General features: G+C 33.9%; 1 protein-coding gene across 1 annotated transcript in view; it reads right to left on the bottom strand.

Moving 5' to 3' along the window:
• LOC137642226 (ventral anterior homeobox 2-like) overlaps positions 1-19,816 on the bottom strand; it is a 40,660-nt gene that overhangs the window by 9,112 nt on the left and 11,732 nt on the right. Inside the window, exon 2 of the mRNA XM_068374757.1 lies at positions 19,739-19,816. This exon is cut by the window's right edge and continues 87 nt beyond it. Within this exon, the coding sequence (XP_068230858.1) occupies positions 19,739-19,816 (78 nt within the window). The remainder of the gene's footprint in view (positions 1-19,738) is intronic.

Raw genomic sequence — 19,816 nt, 5'->3', positions numbered from 1 at the left:
GCTTACAAGGATGGTGAGGTTGCAGACACTTGAGGAACTAACGAGTTTGAGTAGGACTCGAACCCCAGTTTGGCAATGACTAGGCAGGGACGTTACCAATAAGCCACCACAATCTGTTGGCTAATGTGATTAGATCTTGAATATTATGTTTAAAACCAACCGGATAAGTTTGAGCATTTTTGATCAGGCAAAACTACCAAAAAGCCGTAGATAATATTATTCTTCCCTTCATGATGAAAATAAAGAAATTTTAATGAATTTTCTCTACCAATCTAGCCTGTTCCGTGAACAGTCTTTCGGTTCCATAAGGTTAATTTCCAGTACCCTTCCAATGGCCCTCCGAGGTAACATAAGCTTCCGTAATTACCCGCTTCTGGTCCAGTAGCGCTGCTGTTATTTCTTTTCAGACCACCTCTTCAGAGTGGAGTATGGAATATACGTTTTCAATACACCATTACTCATTGTCCATTATCTGTTAAAACCATTAACATTGTGTATAGTTTGTTCAGTGGGAGTCCCAAACCGCCCCTCTCTGTCCCTATTCAAAAGATTTTCAGATCCCAGCGGTCGCCGTTTTTCCTTTTCTGTTTCCTTTTATACACCGAAATTAGTAATTGTTCGGATCCAATTTAATCAGATTCAGATATTTGATTTATCAGTATATTTATTATGATTAAACTAAAATGATGAAAGTAGCTAAACATGCTATATAAATTCAAAATAATATTACTAGCATTGAGAGTGGCAACACCCGAGGGCATAAGGTAGCAGATGATACGATAATAGCGGCCCCTTTCCTGATTGACGCGTCGCTGCTCTTTTCATGACAAGTTTATTTAGCCGAGTCTAAACCTGCCCGCGCTGCCCGTCATATTGAGTAAAGGAGATTTGTAAAGCAGGGCACTGGCGCTAATGCTGGAGGATATTAAATATTAGAGAAAGCAAAATTGGATGAACAACGCAGATGCGCGGGAACTTCACATGAAAGTATGCATTCTTCTCGTGAACTGCAGCGGCCATCAGAGACTAATATAGACTCACGCCTTTCATGATTTGAAATACTTATGTAACAGTATCATTTAATTAATGCAAGTTTAAAAGTCAATTAATGCAATGAGAATAAACTATACTTTATAGTCAATTTCACCGCTTGTTGCCTTCCTCAATCAGAGTAGATCAGTAGAGAATATTATGTTCGCCTTTCTCTTCGAGGTTACCATCAGCTTAAGGGGTTAAATGCATCCTGTTGAGAGATTAATCTTGTCAAGGCAATAAGGACTCCTGTTCTTTTGAGTAGTCCGTAATCATTTGCTTGTTCCTTACAAATGCAAATTCTGCAGTGCGCTTATGAATCAAACGATAATTTCGTGAAAGACAAGCTAGTATATAGTTTATTTTTTCTCTCGAATTTTTCTGGTTTTCCTCAGAGAATCTTATTTCAATTTATCTACCTTCAATGATTTCCTAAGGTTTACGAAGAAAACGAGGATAAATATCCACAAATATAATAATAAAAACTGACGCACAAAAGTACTACTGAGGCAAAGCGAAACGAGAAATCCAAATTGCACTGGTTTATCCAATAAATTCCTGACTCATAAGACGTTCTATTCGGAGAGAGAGAGAGAGAGAGAGAGAGAGAGAGAGAGAGAGAGAGACCACCCCTTCAATTCTTGAAAGCTTCCCATAATCAGCAACAATCAACTGAGTTACATTGAAGTGGGTCAACGGCATCAGATTCTATCAGCGATGACATCGCTTGGTTTTCGATCCTAAAGGGAGCATTAAGTCCGACAAGTGAATACAGAGAGAGAGAGAGAGGATTCTAACCCCTCTCCTGATACTTTTTTATCTCTCTCTCTCTCTCTCTCTCTCTCTCTCTCTCTCTCTCTCTCTTCCTTCCCCCGCCCTCGAGTGGGAAACGGATTAACTATCGAAATAATCTACATTACGTTTACTAATGGTCTGATCTGATTCTTTTCCTTCTTATCTTTACGAAAAGATGAGGCTGCTCTCTCTCTCTCTCTCTCTCTCTCTCTCTCTCTCTCTCTCTATATATATATATATATATATATACATATATATATACACATATATATGTGTATATATATATATATATATATATAAGTTGTATGTACAACTTATATAAAAAAAAGATAACGTATCATCAAAATTTAAAAATTTCCTTTCTTATGTCAAACAATATTCACCAGAAATCAAATAAACAATATTTTACAGAATAAAAAAAAAGGTTTTTAGAAATACAATGAAAAAAATCTCAAAAGAGAGAGGCCACACCACAACTTGAACATTTTCTTTAATTCAGGACAATAACAATCTATATGAAGTACAAACTCCTTGACGGCCCTCACCAGTGGGTTCTTTAAGGGTGGGCCAAGTTGTTTAAACTAGCTATCATGTGTCACTGACAGCTCTATACGCACACATCGACAGCCCCGAAATCCCAGAGCAATGGAATAAGACAGCTCTTTGGTCTGTGTCTCAGAATTACCACCAGAAAGGTGGCCTCAGTATTTGCCAAATTGGCCTTTAATAGCCTTCTAAAAACTTCTATAAAAATGAAAAAGATTTGAACCGCAGCGATCTAAGTTTAAGTCTCCACGAAGTTCGACCTGAGCCTTCCGGCGCAACGGGATTTTCGACCTTACAGGTCCTGAATTCCATGTCTCCATCGGCTGCCTAAACACCCTTTTACAGTTTGTCCGCGGTGAAGGAGGATTGTGGGACTGTCAAACGATTACATTACAGTGTACTTATCTGTTTGTGCCAGTTCATTTCTCTATGGCCTTTTTTCTTCCCCTTCATCTTCTTCCTCCTCTTCTTCTTTCTTCGTTTAATAGGGGAGGTACCCGACCCACCACCCCGAAAAAGACATCAGCCAGATTCTTAAGGTTTCTCAGTATATTTTCCTTTCTACAAATGCTTCTCTCCTTTTTTTTTTCTTTTTTTTTTATCTCGTGGCCAATGATGTGATGATTTGTCAAAGGACCGTCTCTCCTTTCTTTTCCGGCTTATTTTCACTTTTTTTGTGGAGTTTTCTTCCTCATCCTTCACTCGTGTTTTCTTTTCGGATCAACGCACGTCTGTCTTAACACAGACGTCTGTGGTCAGTTATAAATGCCAATCACTTCTGCTTGAGGTATTAAAACTCATTTCATGTGAGATGTGACGACTGTCGTCTATGGTGGAGATGATCATTGTTTGATAAGAAAACATATTTATTTTTTATTATAAGATCCAAGTTACTTTTCATTAGCCGTTGCTGTCGACATATAAATGATACGACATAGTTGCAGTTTTCATCTCTATTATTATTATTATTATTATTATTAGTAGTAGTAGTAGTAGTAGTAGTAGTAGTAGTAGTACTTGCCAAGCTGCAACCTTAGTTGGAAAAGCAGGATGCTATCAGCCTAAGGGCTCCAACAGGAAAAATAGCCCAGTGAGGAAAGGAAATAAATAAACGACAAGCGACGTGACGAACAGTATAACAATTTTAATAACAGTAATAATATTAAAATAGATCTTCCATCCCTAAACTGTAAAAAACTTCAAAAAAAAAGGAAGATAATCTGATAGAAAAGTGTGCCTGATTGTACACTTAAGCAAGAGAATTCTAATCCAAAACAGTGGAAGACCACGTCACAGAGGCTATGGCACTACTCAGGACTAGAGAACAATGGGTTGAATTTGGAGTCCCCTTCCCCTAGAAGAGCTGCTTATCATAGCTAAAGAGTCTCTTCTACCCTCACAAAGAGGAAAGAAGTCACTGAACTATTATATTGCAGTAGTTAACCTCTTGAGTGCAGAAGAATTGTTTGGTAATGTATGTTGTGAACTGTATGAGGACAGATGAGAACGTGAAAAGACTATGCCAGACTATTCGGTATATGTGTAGGCAAAGGAAATGTGAGCCGTAACCAGAGAGATGGATCCAATCTAGTAATGTCTGGCCAGTCAAAGGACCCAATAACTCTCTAGCAGTAATATCTCAACGGGTGGTTGGTGTCCTAGCCAACCTACTGCCTACTTTAGGAGCTTTAACCTTGAGAAGGATCGAGACGTAGGATCGAGAAGTGTGTGTTTTGTGTGTTTAAATACCTACATTGACATTTTCAGGGCAATCTTTTTGGGTCATTGCATATATATATATATATATGTATATATATATATATATATATATATATATATATATATATATATATATATATATATACTATATATATATATATATATATATATATATATATAAATATATGTGTGTGTGTGTGTGAGTGAGCGCGCGCTCCATGGTCAGTACATTATTTTGGTGTAAATCAATATATTAACATTAGACTTTTTTCAATACGCCAGAATCAGTTTTTTTTTTTTTTTTTTTTTTTTAATGACGTTAGAGAGGACTATCCATCTGATAGTCTTTTGAACTTGAAAAACTTCCTCTGATCACTAACCAACCCCTCCTCTGACTCGTCATCCTCGTTCACATCGCTACAAAGAAGAGATTTTTTTTTCTTTTTCTAAAACTTTTGGCCACTCCATCCTCACTGGGGAAATTCTGGGACCTCAAGCTGTACTCTGCTTGGTGCAATTCCCTTGAAAACCTTACATCAATTACGGGCCACCATTTGGATAAGGCACAAAGTTAGCTTAATCTAAGGTTAATGACTCTGGACTATTCTCAATTTGGTGACCGCTTCACTCCTTGTATAGCCAAAATAGAAGTCTGTCTGATTTTTTTTTTTTAACTCACGTTTTTACTATATCCATATTTCACACTGTACTTTTTACTTTCATCGTGGTCTTTGATTTCCTATCCCAACGAACTCGAAATGAAAATTAATCAAGAGAAATGTTGGAAATAAACATTTTACTGCCTATATATTTGTTAATTCTGAGGACAATCTTATTTCAATAATTTAGTCGATTTGCATCTCAAAGCAAATGAAAAGTAAGTAGTGCTACATAATGATTGCATTACATTAGGGATATATTTTTAGTAAGTGAGTGGTTTTATTGTAATAATTAACTTGAATGTGACGATATAAAATCTTGTTTTACGATTTCATAATGTTCTTTAGGTATTTTTTTACGTAGTTTTTTCGCAATATTACGATTTCATCTGCTCCATAGGTATTTTTTATGTACAGTAGTTTTTTCGCAATACAGAAATATATAACTTCGTTCTCAGGGGTTTTGACACTCAATATTTCATGTTCCTCTGGTCACACTCGCGTTTTACAATTACTGGCAAATGAAAATGTAAAACAAACCAGCCAGTTCCCCTTCATAAACCCACAAGGAAACCTCATGCCTCTCCACCTAGACTCGTGCGAGCGCACACGTTTGGCGGTAAGATTTCACCCAACGACATTCCTTAATAATAACGTCAACGCATTGAATAACCGAAAGTTTTGTTTACCGACATACACTGCTCTCTTCTCCCCGTTCGCATCCCAGCAATGGGGCATCGCCCATTGACCATCTGTCAATGCTGGTTAGGGAAATAGCCTCATAATGTTCACTTTCCCTCTTGTTGGAATTACGCGGTCCCGAACAGATGTCCAGAGCCACCTCCTGCGTGATCACGTGACCACGTCGGCTTTGATTATCCTGACTGATTGTTCTTTCATGCGCTTCCTCTCTTATTTCGTTGCGATGACGACATATCCATTGCATGAATGTTGCAACGTCATGTCATTGCATGCAAAAGGATCGGTTTCCCCGTACGTATGCGAACACACACATGTAATATGTGTTTATTCTGACGTGCTCCCCACATACAGTGTTATTCAAATAAGAGTATGGAGATTAGGAATATCTTATTTAATTGTAAATAAACTCTTTCACGGGTTATTAAGACCCCTTCTAGATTTTCGTTACTTTGTTATGCCTATTAAGAAAGCATTAGGAAACTCTTATTATTTATTATAGTCTTTTATTCGAAGATAAAATGTTCACTCAATTTCCGAAACTTGTATGTCCATGCTAGACAGAAAGAATCATAGATATTGAAAAAAAAGAAAAAAAAATGAGGAGTAACGTGGTCCCTAGGATATAAGACCCGATTTTTTTTTCTTTTTTATTTATAAGAATTACCATGTATGATTTGCAGTATCCTAAGGAATCTTACTTATGACTTCTTAATAGATGAGGAATAATTATACTTCATGAAGAGTCAGCTTTAAAGAGATATTATTATTATTATTATTATTATTATTATTATTATTATTACAAGCTAAGCTACAACTCTATTTGGAAAAGCAAGATGCTATAAGCCCAAGGGCTCCAACAGAGAAAAATAGCCTTGTGAGGAAAGGAAATAATGAAATAAATAAACTATATGAGAAGTAATAAACAATTAAGATAAAATATTTGAAGATTAGTAACAACATAAGAACAGAACTTTCATATATAAACTATAAAAAGAGACCTATTTCAGCCTGTTCAACATAAAGATATTTGATGCAAGTTTGATCTTGTGCAGTTGAAGTTCACGTTCAATCATATTTAGCAATGTCTTATTTTTCCATTTGTAACGTCAATACTTCGGAGCCCTCGCCTCAAAATGCATATAATTCCTAACTAAAAGCCAGATTTGTCTTGAACCCAGAGAGATAAGACTACTAAAGCTTTCTTATTTCTTCCTTTCTTTCGAGATGGAATTGGTCTGATTTCACATCATGATAATACCAATATGATTCAAGTGTTTTTTTTTTTTTTTTTTTTTTTTTTTTTTTTTTTTTTTTTTTTTTTTTTTTTTTGTGGCCGTTGCATTTGTGTCTCTCAATAAGTTATTCACTTTATTAGGGTGATTCATGCTTTAATTTTGTCATTCTTAAAGATTCCACATTGTTATGGAAGAGACAAATTTTTCAACTTCTATTAGCCTAAATAATTCTGTTAATGACGTTTCAAATTATTATTATTATTATTATTATTATTATTATTATTATTATTATTATTATTATTATTATTATTATTATTATTATCATCTGTAGCAGTTTACAATGTAAAGATATTTAATATGCCAGGTAAGTTTTGGCTTAAAAATACTTACTCATAACGATAACCAAAACTGATTTAAGAAAATTAAAGTTAATTACAGTTCAATATAAGTAGCAAGATTAAAAGATAAAAGGTTATCACATATATATTTGAAAACTCCGTAAAATGAAAAGATCGATAACTTTAATCATATCTGAGATCCATAAATAAACAATATGGCCGATAGAGGTTTACGATCTTCAAACACTTTTCTTTATATTAGAAATATTATTATTATTTTTTTTAAAGTCTTTCATGGACGATTTTCATAGTTCATGGATGTATTTTCGTATTTTAAAAATGAGAGAAATACGTCAGTTCATAATGTTAAAGTTTCTACCTAATTGTTTTTTGGGGATTCTTTATATAGAAAACGAGGTTATCATGATAATAAAATCAATTAAATTTTGTTTAGTATATCTTTCTGACAGGCCTTTTGTGATTTAAAAAAAGAATATATATATATATATATATATATATATATATATATATATATATATATATATATATATATATATATATATGTGTGTATATATATATATATATATATATATATATATATATATATATATATATATATATATATATATATATATATATGTATATATTTCAGTTGTTTTATGAAATGTCCCTACATGGAAAATAATGCAAAGTGCCATCAGAAGTAGTTAATTTCAAGGGAACGATGGATGATTTAGCTATCCATACCATCTGATATAGACAATTAATGGAAAATTTAGTTTTAGACTACTTAGAATGACTTTTCAGGTTCGAATAGGTAAATAATGATGACTTTTTAGTAATGACTTCAAACACCAGAAGCACTTTTTTTTTTTTTCTTTTTTTTTTTTTTTGATGAACTATTTTCGGAACTCATCTGATACAACTTTTTGGATAATGGTCTTGCAGTTTATACAGAATGTATATGAAAATAATCAATGAACATTAGAGGAAGGGGATCTAAGGTATAAATGGAAAAAGATCAATGAGGACGGATTACCGTTTATGAAATTCTTTCGAGAAAGATTTTAAGTAAAATATTCAGAATAAGAGACCAAAATTCTAAGTAAGGGCTGAGTAACAAGAATCTCTGACTGCTGTAATAAAATGCGGTAAAATGCTCCGAAAAATGATTAGGAATTAAAATCACTCGCCTGAAATAAGTTAGATATTAGTGAATAACTCATAGTGATTTTAACTGCTGAACTGCGGTGACTGATCGTAGACATACGGCGAGAAGTTATTGATAAGACAGTTAAGTAGAATTTAAGCGAATGAAAGGAACTAAAACTAAAAACTGATAACCATATATTTCCGTTCTAATGGCAATTTTTTATTTGTAAGTCTACACACTTTTCATGCGTATAAATAATTGCATATTCAAGATTTCCTTAATTATTTTACAATTGCATATTGTTCCTGCGTGGAGGATGTATTACTATTTCGGATGAAAGACTAGATTACAGGTAATCAGGTATATACATCATTAATGTTCATTTAAACAGTATACTGTATATGTGAATTTTTCCTAAAGTAACGAATTCAATTTTATTCTGCATTATCCAGTAACTCAAGTTCTCCATTACATTGCTTTAATAGATATTCTTGAAACTAGTTTCATCTTCAGTTTTTTGATAGAGATAATTTGACTTCACTAAAACAAATAGGGACATTCCGAAGATTTTGTACATGCAGTATAGTCTTTTTTTTTTTTTTTTTTTTTTTACCATCTTGTGTTCTTGTACACACACACACACACACACACACATATATATATATATATATATAATATATATATATATATATATATATATATATATATATATATATATATATATATATATATATATATATATATATATATATATATACATTGTATGTAGACCCTTTCTAAGCGGGTATACCTGAACGTGGTGGAAGGGTTTGTGTATTGCCATGATCAGCAAAGCTGTACTAATCAGGGTCACCCATTTTAGGTTTGTTTGCCGTGAGCGATAATACTAGTTTCCCGCCATCACCAATCCACAGTGACCAGCGTAGTGATGAAAAGTGGCCAAACCCCAGACATGAATGAGTACATGTCTAAGGCCTTTGTCCTACAGTGGATTACAAACGGCTGTATTTGTTGTATACATTTTATATATATATATATATATATATATATATATATATATATATATATATATATATATATATATATATATATATATATATATATATATATATATATATATATTTACATATATATATATTTTTATTTCAGTATTTCAACTTAACAACTTTTTTTTCTATCTTTCACTCCCTTTCAACACTCACACTTTACATTTGTAAAATTGAAGACCTTATTTATGAAGTTAAAATCAGTAGGAAGATGGGCATTGCATGTGATATATATAATTTTATTTTTTTTTTTGCGTCTCTCACTTGCAATTTTCGTATCAACTATTTATTAAACTTATCTGAAAATTATCATCGTAAATATATTTCACTCTATGATTTATCAGGTACTCCGTAATATGAATTGCTTCTATCAAAGTTTCTTAAAAGATGCGTTCATGTGGTAAATAACTCCTTAGCAAAATTTAAATTTACCTTTTAATATTTTTTCAGATGAAAAAGACTCAAATGCAGTGTTTAGGATTAGCAAATCGAGGAATATGTTCGTGAGTCGACTACAATTTTTTAGTATTCTCGTGTTTTTGTGTTTTTTTTTTTTTTTTTTTTTTTTTTTTTTTTTTTTTTTTTTGTGATGGGTGGTTGGGCTGTTATGATCAAGATCTTCTTTTCCATTGACATGGACCCCGAAACCATCAATAGTATTGGTGTTGGGTTTCCTGGACTAAGGGCACACTCAATTACAATCTCTTTTCCTGAGTGGGTTTTTTTTCTTATCTTTTACTTTTATTTTCTTTCTTCAATATTTAGCAGATGAATGTGAAGGTTAATATTTATATCAATTCTACATTTCGTGTAACATCGTTGCTTAATTTGCTATTTTTTTATGTAGATGAGTCCTAGATGGATTTATGAATAATAATAATAATAATTATATTAATACTAATAATAATATTCTTTTTTACTGATTTACCTTTCATTAGCTGTAACTTCAATGTTCCAGGTCTATCTTTTTATTATTATTATTTAGTGTTCATTTGTATCATCAGTCTAATATTTCTTTGAATTAAACATCCATCCAGTGCTCATTTGGATAAATTTTGAATGAACTACACATCGTATTAGCCTTTTTATGCCATCCATTACATTCAGATCTTCCTGCTCAGTTCCATCCTGTTCGTAATACTAGGCATGAAGTTCATTCTAATAGTCAGGCCTTCTCCATCATGAGGCTCAATACTACACAGTACTCTATAAGTTTTATTCCAGCTGTGACCAAGTTGTGGAATGATCTTCCTAATCGGGTAGTTAAATCAGTAGAACTTTAAAAGTTCAAACTTGCAGCAAATGTTTTCATGTTGAACAAGCTGACATAAGTCTTTTTATACTTTAGGACATATCTGTTTTGATGTTACTATTTTTAAGATATTTTATTGTTCCGGTAGGCCCTGCTGCTTCCTCCGGTGCCTTAGATGACCGCGGAGGTAGCAGCAGTAGGGGATTCAGCATTATGAAGCTTCATCTGTGGTGGATAATGTGGGAGGTTGGGCTGTGGCACCCTAGCAGTACCAGCTGAACTCGGCTGAGTCCCTGGTTAGGCTGAAGGAACGTAGAGAGTAGAGGTCCCCTTTTTTTTTTTTTTTTTATTGTTGATGTCGGCTAACCCCCAAAATTTGGGGAAGTGCCTTTGGTATATGTATATATGTTTATTGTTAATTTTTTCTCATGCCGTTTATTTATTTCCTTATTTCCTTTCCTCACTGGGCTATTTTTCCCTGTTGGAGCTCTTGGTCTTATAGCATGTAGCTTTTCCAACTAGGGTTGTAGCTTAACTTGTAATACTAATAATAATATTTTCCTATAATTCTTTTAGTTTACTATTCTTTACGATTAACACACTTCATAACCTTTTTCCCTGTTGGAGCTCTTAGGCTTATAGCATGCTGCTTTTCCAACTAGGGTTGTAGCTTAACTTGTAATACTAATAATAATAATAACATTTCCTTATAATTCTTTTAGTTTACTATTCTTTACGATTAATACACCTAATAACCATTTCTAACTTTCTGCTAAATTAGATTTGTAGTTAACGTAAATTTCCATGTTCTTTTATTATTTGAAATTTCATTGATGTCATGCAATGAATGATTAGCAGATCCCTTTCGTCTTTCAAATTCAATTGTTCCCCCAAGCCGTAACTTTGATGTTCATTTATTATTTATAACTGGTGTAAGCAATCCGTCAAAAATGACGGCTAAATTCACCCCCTCCCCTATTCCTAACTGCAACCCATTGGTTCGGTAATTTGTGGGAGATTGTGGTTTTCTGGTGTACTTCTCGGGGTAAGCCCCTTTCACCAGGGTATGTCTACATCCTCTCTCCCTGCCACTCAGCGTGACAGGAAAGAAATATATCTATATATAGCCAAACACTTGTTTTATATTATATTAGGAAGGACAGTCTGATAAGTGTATTTAAATTGATACTTATTTATCAATTTGATCGATATATATATATATATATATATATATATATATATATATATATATATATATATATATATATATATATATATATATACATATAAAGCGACACCGGCACTTCTTATGACAACAGATACCATTTACCTTCCAATTCTCAGGAAGTGTTTAGATACTGTCATTTATAGATTCCTAAAAGCCATTTTAATCCACATTGAAAATAATCAACATAATTTTTTTCACTCCCAAATATTCTGATGATCCCACTCGAAGGAAAACCAAGAAGGAGCGTATCATATCTTGCCAGTATCAGCCCATCTGCCTACAAGTAGGTTCATCTCCTTGCGGCCTCTCTTCAAGGAATGGCTATCAAATTTCACCTCATCTTAATCACAGACGTATCACCCAAGACGATCTCGTACCTATCGTTTATGCAGAAAAGGAGGCGAAGAAGAAGAAGATTGAGAGGGAAGAGGGAGGGAAAAAGAGATGGATAGTGGAAGTGGCGAACAGGGTTGCCAGGTTGGCCTTTTTCAGGCCAAAAACTTCAAATCTGGCTATTTTAAAATTTGGTTGGCCGTTAGCAATATCATAAAAAGAAAGTTTCTCCTTAAATATTATATTTTTGGCTATGTTTTACTAATGGGTTGGCCTTTTAGAGCCTCTGTTGATTAGAAGTTGGTCTTTTCTCGCTTAGAAAACCTGGCAACTCTGGTGGCGAACTTGATCTTCTTCCCAGGCGTTTATACAATGAGGTTGGGTCATCCGTTCGAGAAGAAATTGGCCTCCCATGTTGTGGTCAAATCTAATGGTAGAATGTTAGTTTTCTATTGATGATTCTCAATAACATTCTGCCATCCATTCTATTCACCTTTAAAAGAAAGTCCTATTTTCTATTGATTGGAAAGATGCTTTTTTGTTAGTGCTGATCCATCATGAAAGCAGTGTACTTATTTTTTTTTTTTTTAGTTATTCATCTTCAAATATTAATCCGCTATTTCATCACAAGCAAATTATTATTATTATTATTATTATTATTATTATTATTATTATTATATAAGCTACAACCCTAGACCGTAATAGACTGTAAGTTCCTGTCCAACCAACTAAGATGAGAAACAGCAGCTGAAGACCAGACAGGAGAACAATACTCGAAACAAGATAGAATGAAAGAATTAAAACACTTCAGAATAGATTAATCACTGTAAATCTTACAATTGAAGAAGAGACAGACAAACATCACCTTCCCTGTCTCTCATGTGAATTGCAAAAACCAACAAACGAATGCACACTGCAACCTGAGCGATCCCACAAGCAAGCAAGGCCGAACAACAGGCCCTCGAGAGGCGTCGTGGGTGTTTGTGGGATCACATCCTCTTTTGTAGAAACGCCAGGGGATTCGCGGGAACCCCTTTCCGTCTGGGCTGGGTACGGGCGAGCCATGGAGGGCCCGAATGCCCTAAAAATGTTTATTCAGTTTGTGTTATAAGTGGTTTGATTATACAAGGGAAGGATGTAAGCTATTAAGTGTTTATTCAATCTCGATGCGAAGTGGCGAGTCTTTTGTGATGTTTACTGGACGATTCAACGGTTGGGAGGCTTTACTAGTGCAGTTTCCCGCTCGACTATCCCCCTCCCATCCCCCCTCCCATCCATCTATATCTCCCTCTCCCACTCCTCCCTCCCCCTCTCCCTATTTATCTTGTTGATTCAAGTGGATCTTAATTTACGAATTCACAAAGTGTGAAACGTGAGGGAAACGATGGACTCACGAACAGTTAGAAACTCAAGTGAAAGGTTTAGCAGGTTGTGTACTCGAGCATTTTACCAGTTTCCCTCTTCTTTCCGTTCAAACAATTTCAAATCTGCATTACAGGTTCAGCATCTGAATGCAAAGTGGAAGAAGAAAATTGATATTTTGTCGATCCCTTGTCTAACTAGTTATTTACTTTTCACAGTATTATTATTATTATCATTATTATTATTATTATTATTATTATTATTATTATTACTAGTTAAGCTACAACCCTAGTTGGAAAAGGAGGATGCCATATGTCCTAGGGCTCCAACAGGGAAAATTAGGTCAGTGAGAAAAGAAAATAGATAAACTACCAGAGAAATAATGAACAATTAAAATAAAATACTTTAAGAACAGTGGCAGCATTAAAATAGATCTTCCATGATTAAACTATGAAAAGAGACATTTTCAACATGAAAACATTCGCTGCAATTTTGAACTTAAGAAGTACCACCAATTCAATTATCTGATAGGGATTATCATTCCACAAACTGGTCACATCTGGAATAAAATTTCTAGAATACTGTGTAGTATTGAGCCTTATGATGGAGAAGGAATGCCTTATTGAATAATATCCGTAATGCTTGTACTTCATGCCATTTCCCGGAGGATGGTTATGAATAACGAAAACCCGCGACAATGATTTTGTCATATTACTCAGCAAAGCTAATTTTCATAAAGCGAAAACTTGCAGGCCAATTTAGCAACTGAAAAACGAATGATAAGTATATGATCTTGCGCATACCTAATGATAAATCTATTTTGACAACATGAATAAGATTTGCCTAGTCTTGTAATCCCTAAACATCCGGCAGTGCATTATCTCGAAGAATATCAGGAAAAAATCCTCTAATTTCTAAAAGAAGTCCTTAGCTTGGTTCGTTGATAAGCCGCTGTGAAAGATCAGAAATACCACGGGCTGCCAAGGCAAGAGACCGTGTCTTACCTAAGGTAAGGCAATCTAAAACAAACGAACGACCATTATTACTTGTTACTCTCTCTCTCTCTCTCTCTCTCTCTCTCTCTCTCTCTCTCTCTCTCTCTCTCTCTCTCTCTCTCTCTCTCTCTTAATGCATGCATACATTCTAATAATTCTTATTGTGAGTTTGAATTCAATATAATTGAAGCAGACATTACCTGTCACAATTAAAGTTATAAAAGAAGGGTCTCTCAAAATTTATGTGTATTGAACTTCTTAATTTCTACTGATCTGGTTTTAACATTTTTTATGGCTGAAGTCTCGCAGGTATGCTATTGTTGCAAAGTGTTTTTGCCTATGTCTGGTATTCTTCAGAAAGCCTAAAGATAATAATTAGGAATTAGTAAACAGTTATTTTCACTAATTCCTCCTTTAAGAAAGTACCACTTTTCCTCTTGGAGATGTGGAAGGTTAATATAAGCAAAGGGCAAAAGCTTAACAGAAGGTTTAAAGGCCGCTCGTGAATGGCTGAGGCAAGGGACAGTGATAGGACAATACCCTAGACACTGACCATATATACATATAATCAGCGCCCAAGCTCCCTCTCTACCCAAGCTAGGACCAGGAGGGGTCAGGCAATAGCTGCTGATGACTCAGCAGGTAGGCCTATTGGCTCCCCCTGAAACCCACCCCCCATCATTAGCTCACAAGGAGGGTGAGGTTGCAGTCGTTACAAGAAACTATTAAGCGATCGCAGGGAGAGACGTTTTTTAATTGGTTTTACCATACAGTAGTGTATAGAGATAATAAGAAATATATCCCGAAGGGTTGGAAAAAAGGAGGAAATGTTAACGGGTTACATAGATAATTAAAGTTCATATTTGATTCTGTTGTATTGGGAAACAATACAGCATTAGTCACTACCCGGATTTTCAATTTGTTTTAATATCAACAACAATATTTGCAGTGAAGTAATATGCAACCATCTACTACCATTTTCAATATCAGGTGGCATTTATGGGGCAGGATTTAAAATAAAATCCCCATAGCAGGTACTTGTTCACTTGTCGAAACAATCATACTCTTATCTCGCTTGATATCGTTTTATTCCACCTTCGTAAATTATGACGATTGGATTATTGTCGTGCACTAAAAAGTAAAACTAGGAATAGGTAATAGAAACAGTTTTTTGCCGTACGATCTTAGGACCAAATTTCAAAATAACATTCTTGTCAAGAAAAACTGTAGGAAAATAAGATAGTTAACGAAATTTCTTTACACTTCAAAGGTTTAAAATGTTGTATAGCTTCTGAGTAATCTCGTACTGGAACAGTCTGCTAAATTAAATAATACAGAAAGAAATTATATATATATATATATATATATATATATATATATATATATGTGTGTGTGTGTGTGTGTGTGTGTGTGTATATATATATACTCGTATATTCATGTACTTCTGTGTATATATATGTATGTGTAATATATATATATATATATATATATATATATATATATATATATATATATATATATATATATATTTATGTGTGTATATATACAGTATATATATATGTATATATATTTATGTACTTCTATATGTATATATATATATATATAGATATATATATATATGTATATATATATATATATATATATATATATATATATATATATATATAAAGGACCTAATCTTACCCATGACAGTCCCGAGAGTAAAATTAGGCATCTTAGAACGAGACATACCTCTTACCTGATAAATTCCTTGTGACTTTTGACTTGATCAGATAATCAGCTACCTGGTTTTTGGTAAACTGTGCCGGATTGCAGCTATAATAGAGAAGACAATAACAACAGGAATTCATCTCTAAATGACCCTCTTTATTGTATTTACCTATATATGGGCCTCGTAGTGTGATTGGTAGCATTCTCACCTACCAAGCAAGAGGACCTAGATCTATTATTTGACGTACTCTTGAATATAAGGTAAAAAAAAATTCAAAAATACTGGAATAACTGTTACTCGGCATTTGCCGTTTTAAAAACGGATATTTTGACGTGAAGGAGTGATAATACGGTCACCAACCCGTAAAAGATTATAATAAAGTAAGGTAAAAATTACGGTCGCCTGTATTCTACTGAAATACAGATGAGAACAGTATATTTTTACGAAGAATTTCCGATTAAAATTACGGTTTTTTTAAACTTTGCAGTAAGGTATGTACCTGATAGTCAGTCAACTGTTGGATTACAATCAGGAAGGGAAAGAGCATGAGCTGGCAACCCAACACTTGTAGCTTGTCATGGGAGATTTACACGTCAATCCTCATGGATATACTTTTATACTTTACACAACGAAATACAATTAATCTCACGCAGTTTTTAATACCTTTCATGTTTTGACTCAATTTAATCGGTCAACATTATACTGTTGCCTAGCAGAGAACTAATGTAAAAAAAAAAAAAAAAAAAAAAAAGACGAAGAGAAGCAAAGCGAATTTTAAACATTACCCAGTTGATAAAAATTGATTGATTTTAAGTTTTCTGGCATCCTGACATCGAAGGTCATTGATGCCGATCGGTGGACAAGATGCAGCCAATTTGTTTATTGTTTTTGTTTGAATAATCATTTTTTCTTTGACGGGATCGACCTTGTAATTATGATGGCATGTCTACTCATTTAAACAAGTGGGAAGTTTAAATATGAAATTTTTTATTTAATTCTGGGAGATAAAACTACTGTAGGAGTGTAGGTACATGTACATTATTAGTACTTGTTCTTACATTTGTTTTGTCATTTCTTAATGTTTTCTCTTTAATTTCAAGTTTGGGATTCTAAACAGAAATTTTTCAACAAAAGCAATTTTGACTGCTGGACCCTATCGAAAATGAGCAATCCATTCCCAAAAATTTTTACATTATTTTCTCTCCTGATATCTAATTTTTTTCTCTTTTTTCTTTTTTTTAAGTGAAGTTCAAAAGATATGGGAAGGCTGAATTCGCAAGTGAATTTAGAGTTACATTCTTATGCCTCAAAGCGTAATCAGATCCTGCCGGTCACTAGGTTAATCACTGGATGAAGTTTGTGTGAAATTTAACTTCAATTTCTCATGTAATCTGGCTACCAAACTGATAAACAAAACGGACCGAAATTGGATGATTGGTAGTGTTTTCTTCGTCTTAAATCTCCTTTTTAATTTAAAGAGAGCGAGATTTTTTCTACAGAAAATAAACAATTTGAAATTAAGCATATCTTGCCTTGCAAGTTCATGTTCTGGCTTCATACAGTTAAATGACGGTTCACTTTTTATATTTTTGCTGTTACCAATGTTCATCTCTTGTATTTGAGTCTATTTTGGTTTTGTCGGCTGTTTGATTATAATAGAGAAAATGATGTCTTTGTAACTTGATAAGTTTATATGGAGTATAGAAATGATGATAGATATGCAATGATGAAAAGTTACATCTGATTTGCGAGGACTGTTTTCTAATATTTCAAAAGCGAAGATCTTAATCGAATCATTATGTGGAGAAAAAGTGGGGTAGGGGAAATCACCTCGAAGTCTGAGTAGATTGTTAACCTTGAAAAACAAACAAACAATGATATGACGTGTAATGGGAATACTTTGAATCAACAAAGGTAACTTCATCCATAAATGCAACCTTGTCATTATGAAAGTCCTGGTTAATGTCATTATAATGATATCATCATTTACTGCTGACGCCCCATGTTGCTACCGAAAATGGGTTACCCCATCAATTCATAATATGGTTGCCAAGAGCTCCCAACATACCTACGGAAGTATGAGGGGGAAGCATGAGGGTGCTCACAATCACAGACAACATAAAACCACTCAGATAGTTTGTTCCCATTCATTTCCGTGATTACAAAGAATTATTAAATTATTTCCGCTTTATTCAACGCAGGAGCACATCCCTCAGCGGGAGACATTGCCTAAGAATACTGCTTCAGATTCTTTGTCTCCCTCCCTTGGCTATGAGATCACAAAGAATCTCCAGACGAGAGAGATTACAAAGATATGCCGCGATAACAATGGCCGACTCAATCCCCACTGCCCGCAGAAGTCACACGGGAGGCCGCCATTGTGCTTCAATACTTTTCGCATCTCGGGTTCCCAAGCGTCACCGTAGGATAGAATTGAGGATACAGAAAGGAAATCCCGGTGAAGGATTCTCCATTTATGACAATTATTATGACTCCTTTTATACCTAACAGGAATAGAGAGGCATCGTATCAATACCTTCCTCTCTTTTTTCCCCTCTTTATTTACGTGAAGGAATGTCAGATCAGTTACGTAATGTGGACTTTTCACTTTTTATTTTGTCAGATGAAAATTATCAGTAATTAAAACAAAGGCCCTTTTCTTTAAAGGAAATATTGGAGACTAACCAAGATGCTTTTTATTTCTAACCAGATATTGAAAGTTGGTTAAAAAATACTTTGACCTTCTTGGATATAAAAGTATATATAATAATCAGCGCAAAAAAAAGGGAAAAATTCGATTACTGATGACTATTTTTAGCATCTTAGAGATTAAATGTTTTCATCAGATGTCTTTATTTTGTATCTCTGACAGTGAATAACTGAGCCTGATTAATAAAGCTGCTTAACTCTGACAGAGAATATCTTAAGATAATCTTTTACATCTGGCAATTAATGTCTGAATATAACAAGAATGGACTTTGTCCCTGACAATTAATGTCTGAACATAATAAGGTTTTGTGCGTCTGGCTTTGAAATCAGAACATTATGTGAAGAATCCTTACCTCTGACAATTAATGTCTGAACATGATAAGGCTTCATGGTTAGCATTTGAAGTCTGAACATTATAAGAAGAATCCTTACCTCTGAAAATTAATATCTGAATATAATAAGATTTTATTCTTCTAGCATTTAAAGTCTGAACATTATGAGAAAGAATCCTTACCTCTGAAAATTAATTTCTTAACATAATAAGGCTTCATGCCTCTAGCACTTGAAGTCTGAACATTATGAGAAAGAATCCTTACCTCTGAAAATTAATATCTGAACATAATAAGGCTTCATATCTCTAGCATTTCTAAGTCTGAACATTGTGAGAAGAATCCTTACCTATGACAATTAATATCTGAACATAATAAGGTTTCATATCTCTAGCACTTGAAGTCTGAACAGTATGAGAAAAATCCTTACCTCTGAAAAATTAATGTCTGAACGTAATAAGGCTTCATATCTCTAGCATTTGAGGTCTAAACATTATGAGAAAGAATCCTTACCTCTGAAAATTAATGTCTGAACATAATAAGGCTTCATATCTCTAGCATTTGAAGTCTGAACATTATGAAAAGAATCCTTACCTCTGACAGTTAATGTCTGAACATAATCAGGGAGGTTTGACTGTGAGGTCCTTGGAGTGACGGTGGAAGTAACTGGCG

This window comes from Palaemon carinicauda, chromosome 6 (genome assembly GCF_036898095.1).
Source record: "Palaemon carinicauda isolate YSFRI2023 chromosome 6, ASM3689809v2, whole genome shotgun sequence".
Taxonomy (NCBI): domain Eukaryota; kingdom Metazoa; phylum Arthropoda; class Malacostraca; order Decapoda; family Palaemonidae; genus Palaemon; species Palaemon carinicauda.
The sequence above is the reverse complement of the archived record's forward strand: the minus strand, read 5'-3'. Positions and strand labels throughout refer to the sequence as shown.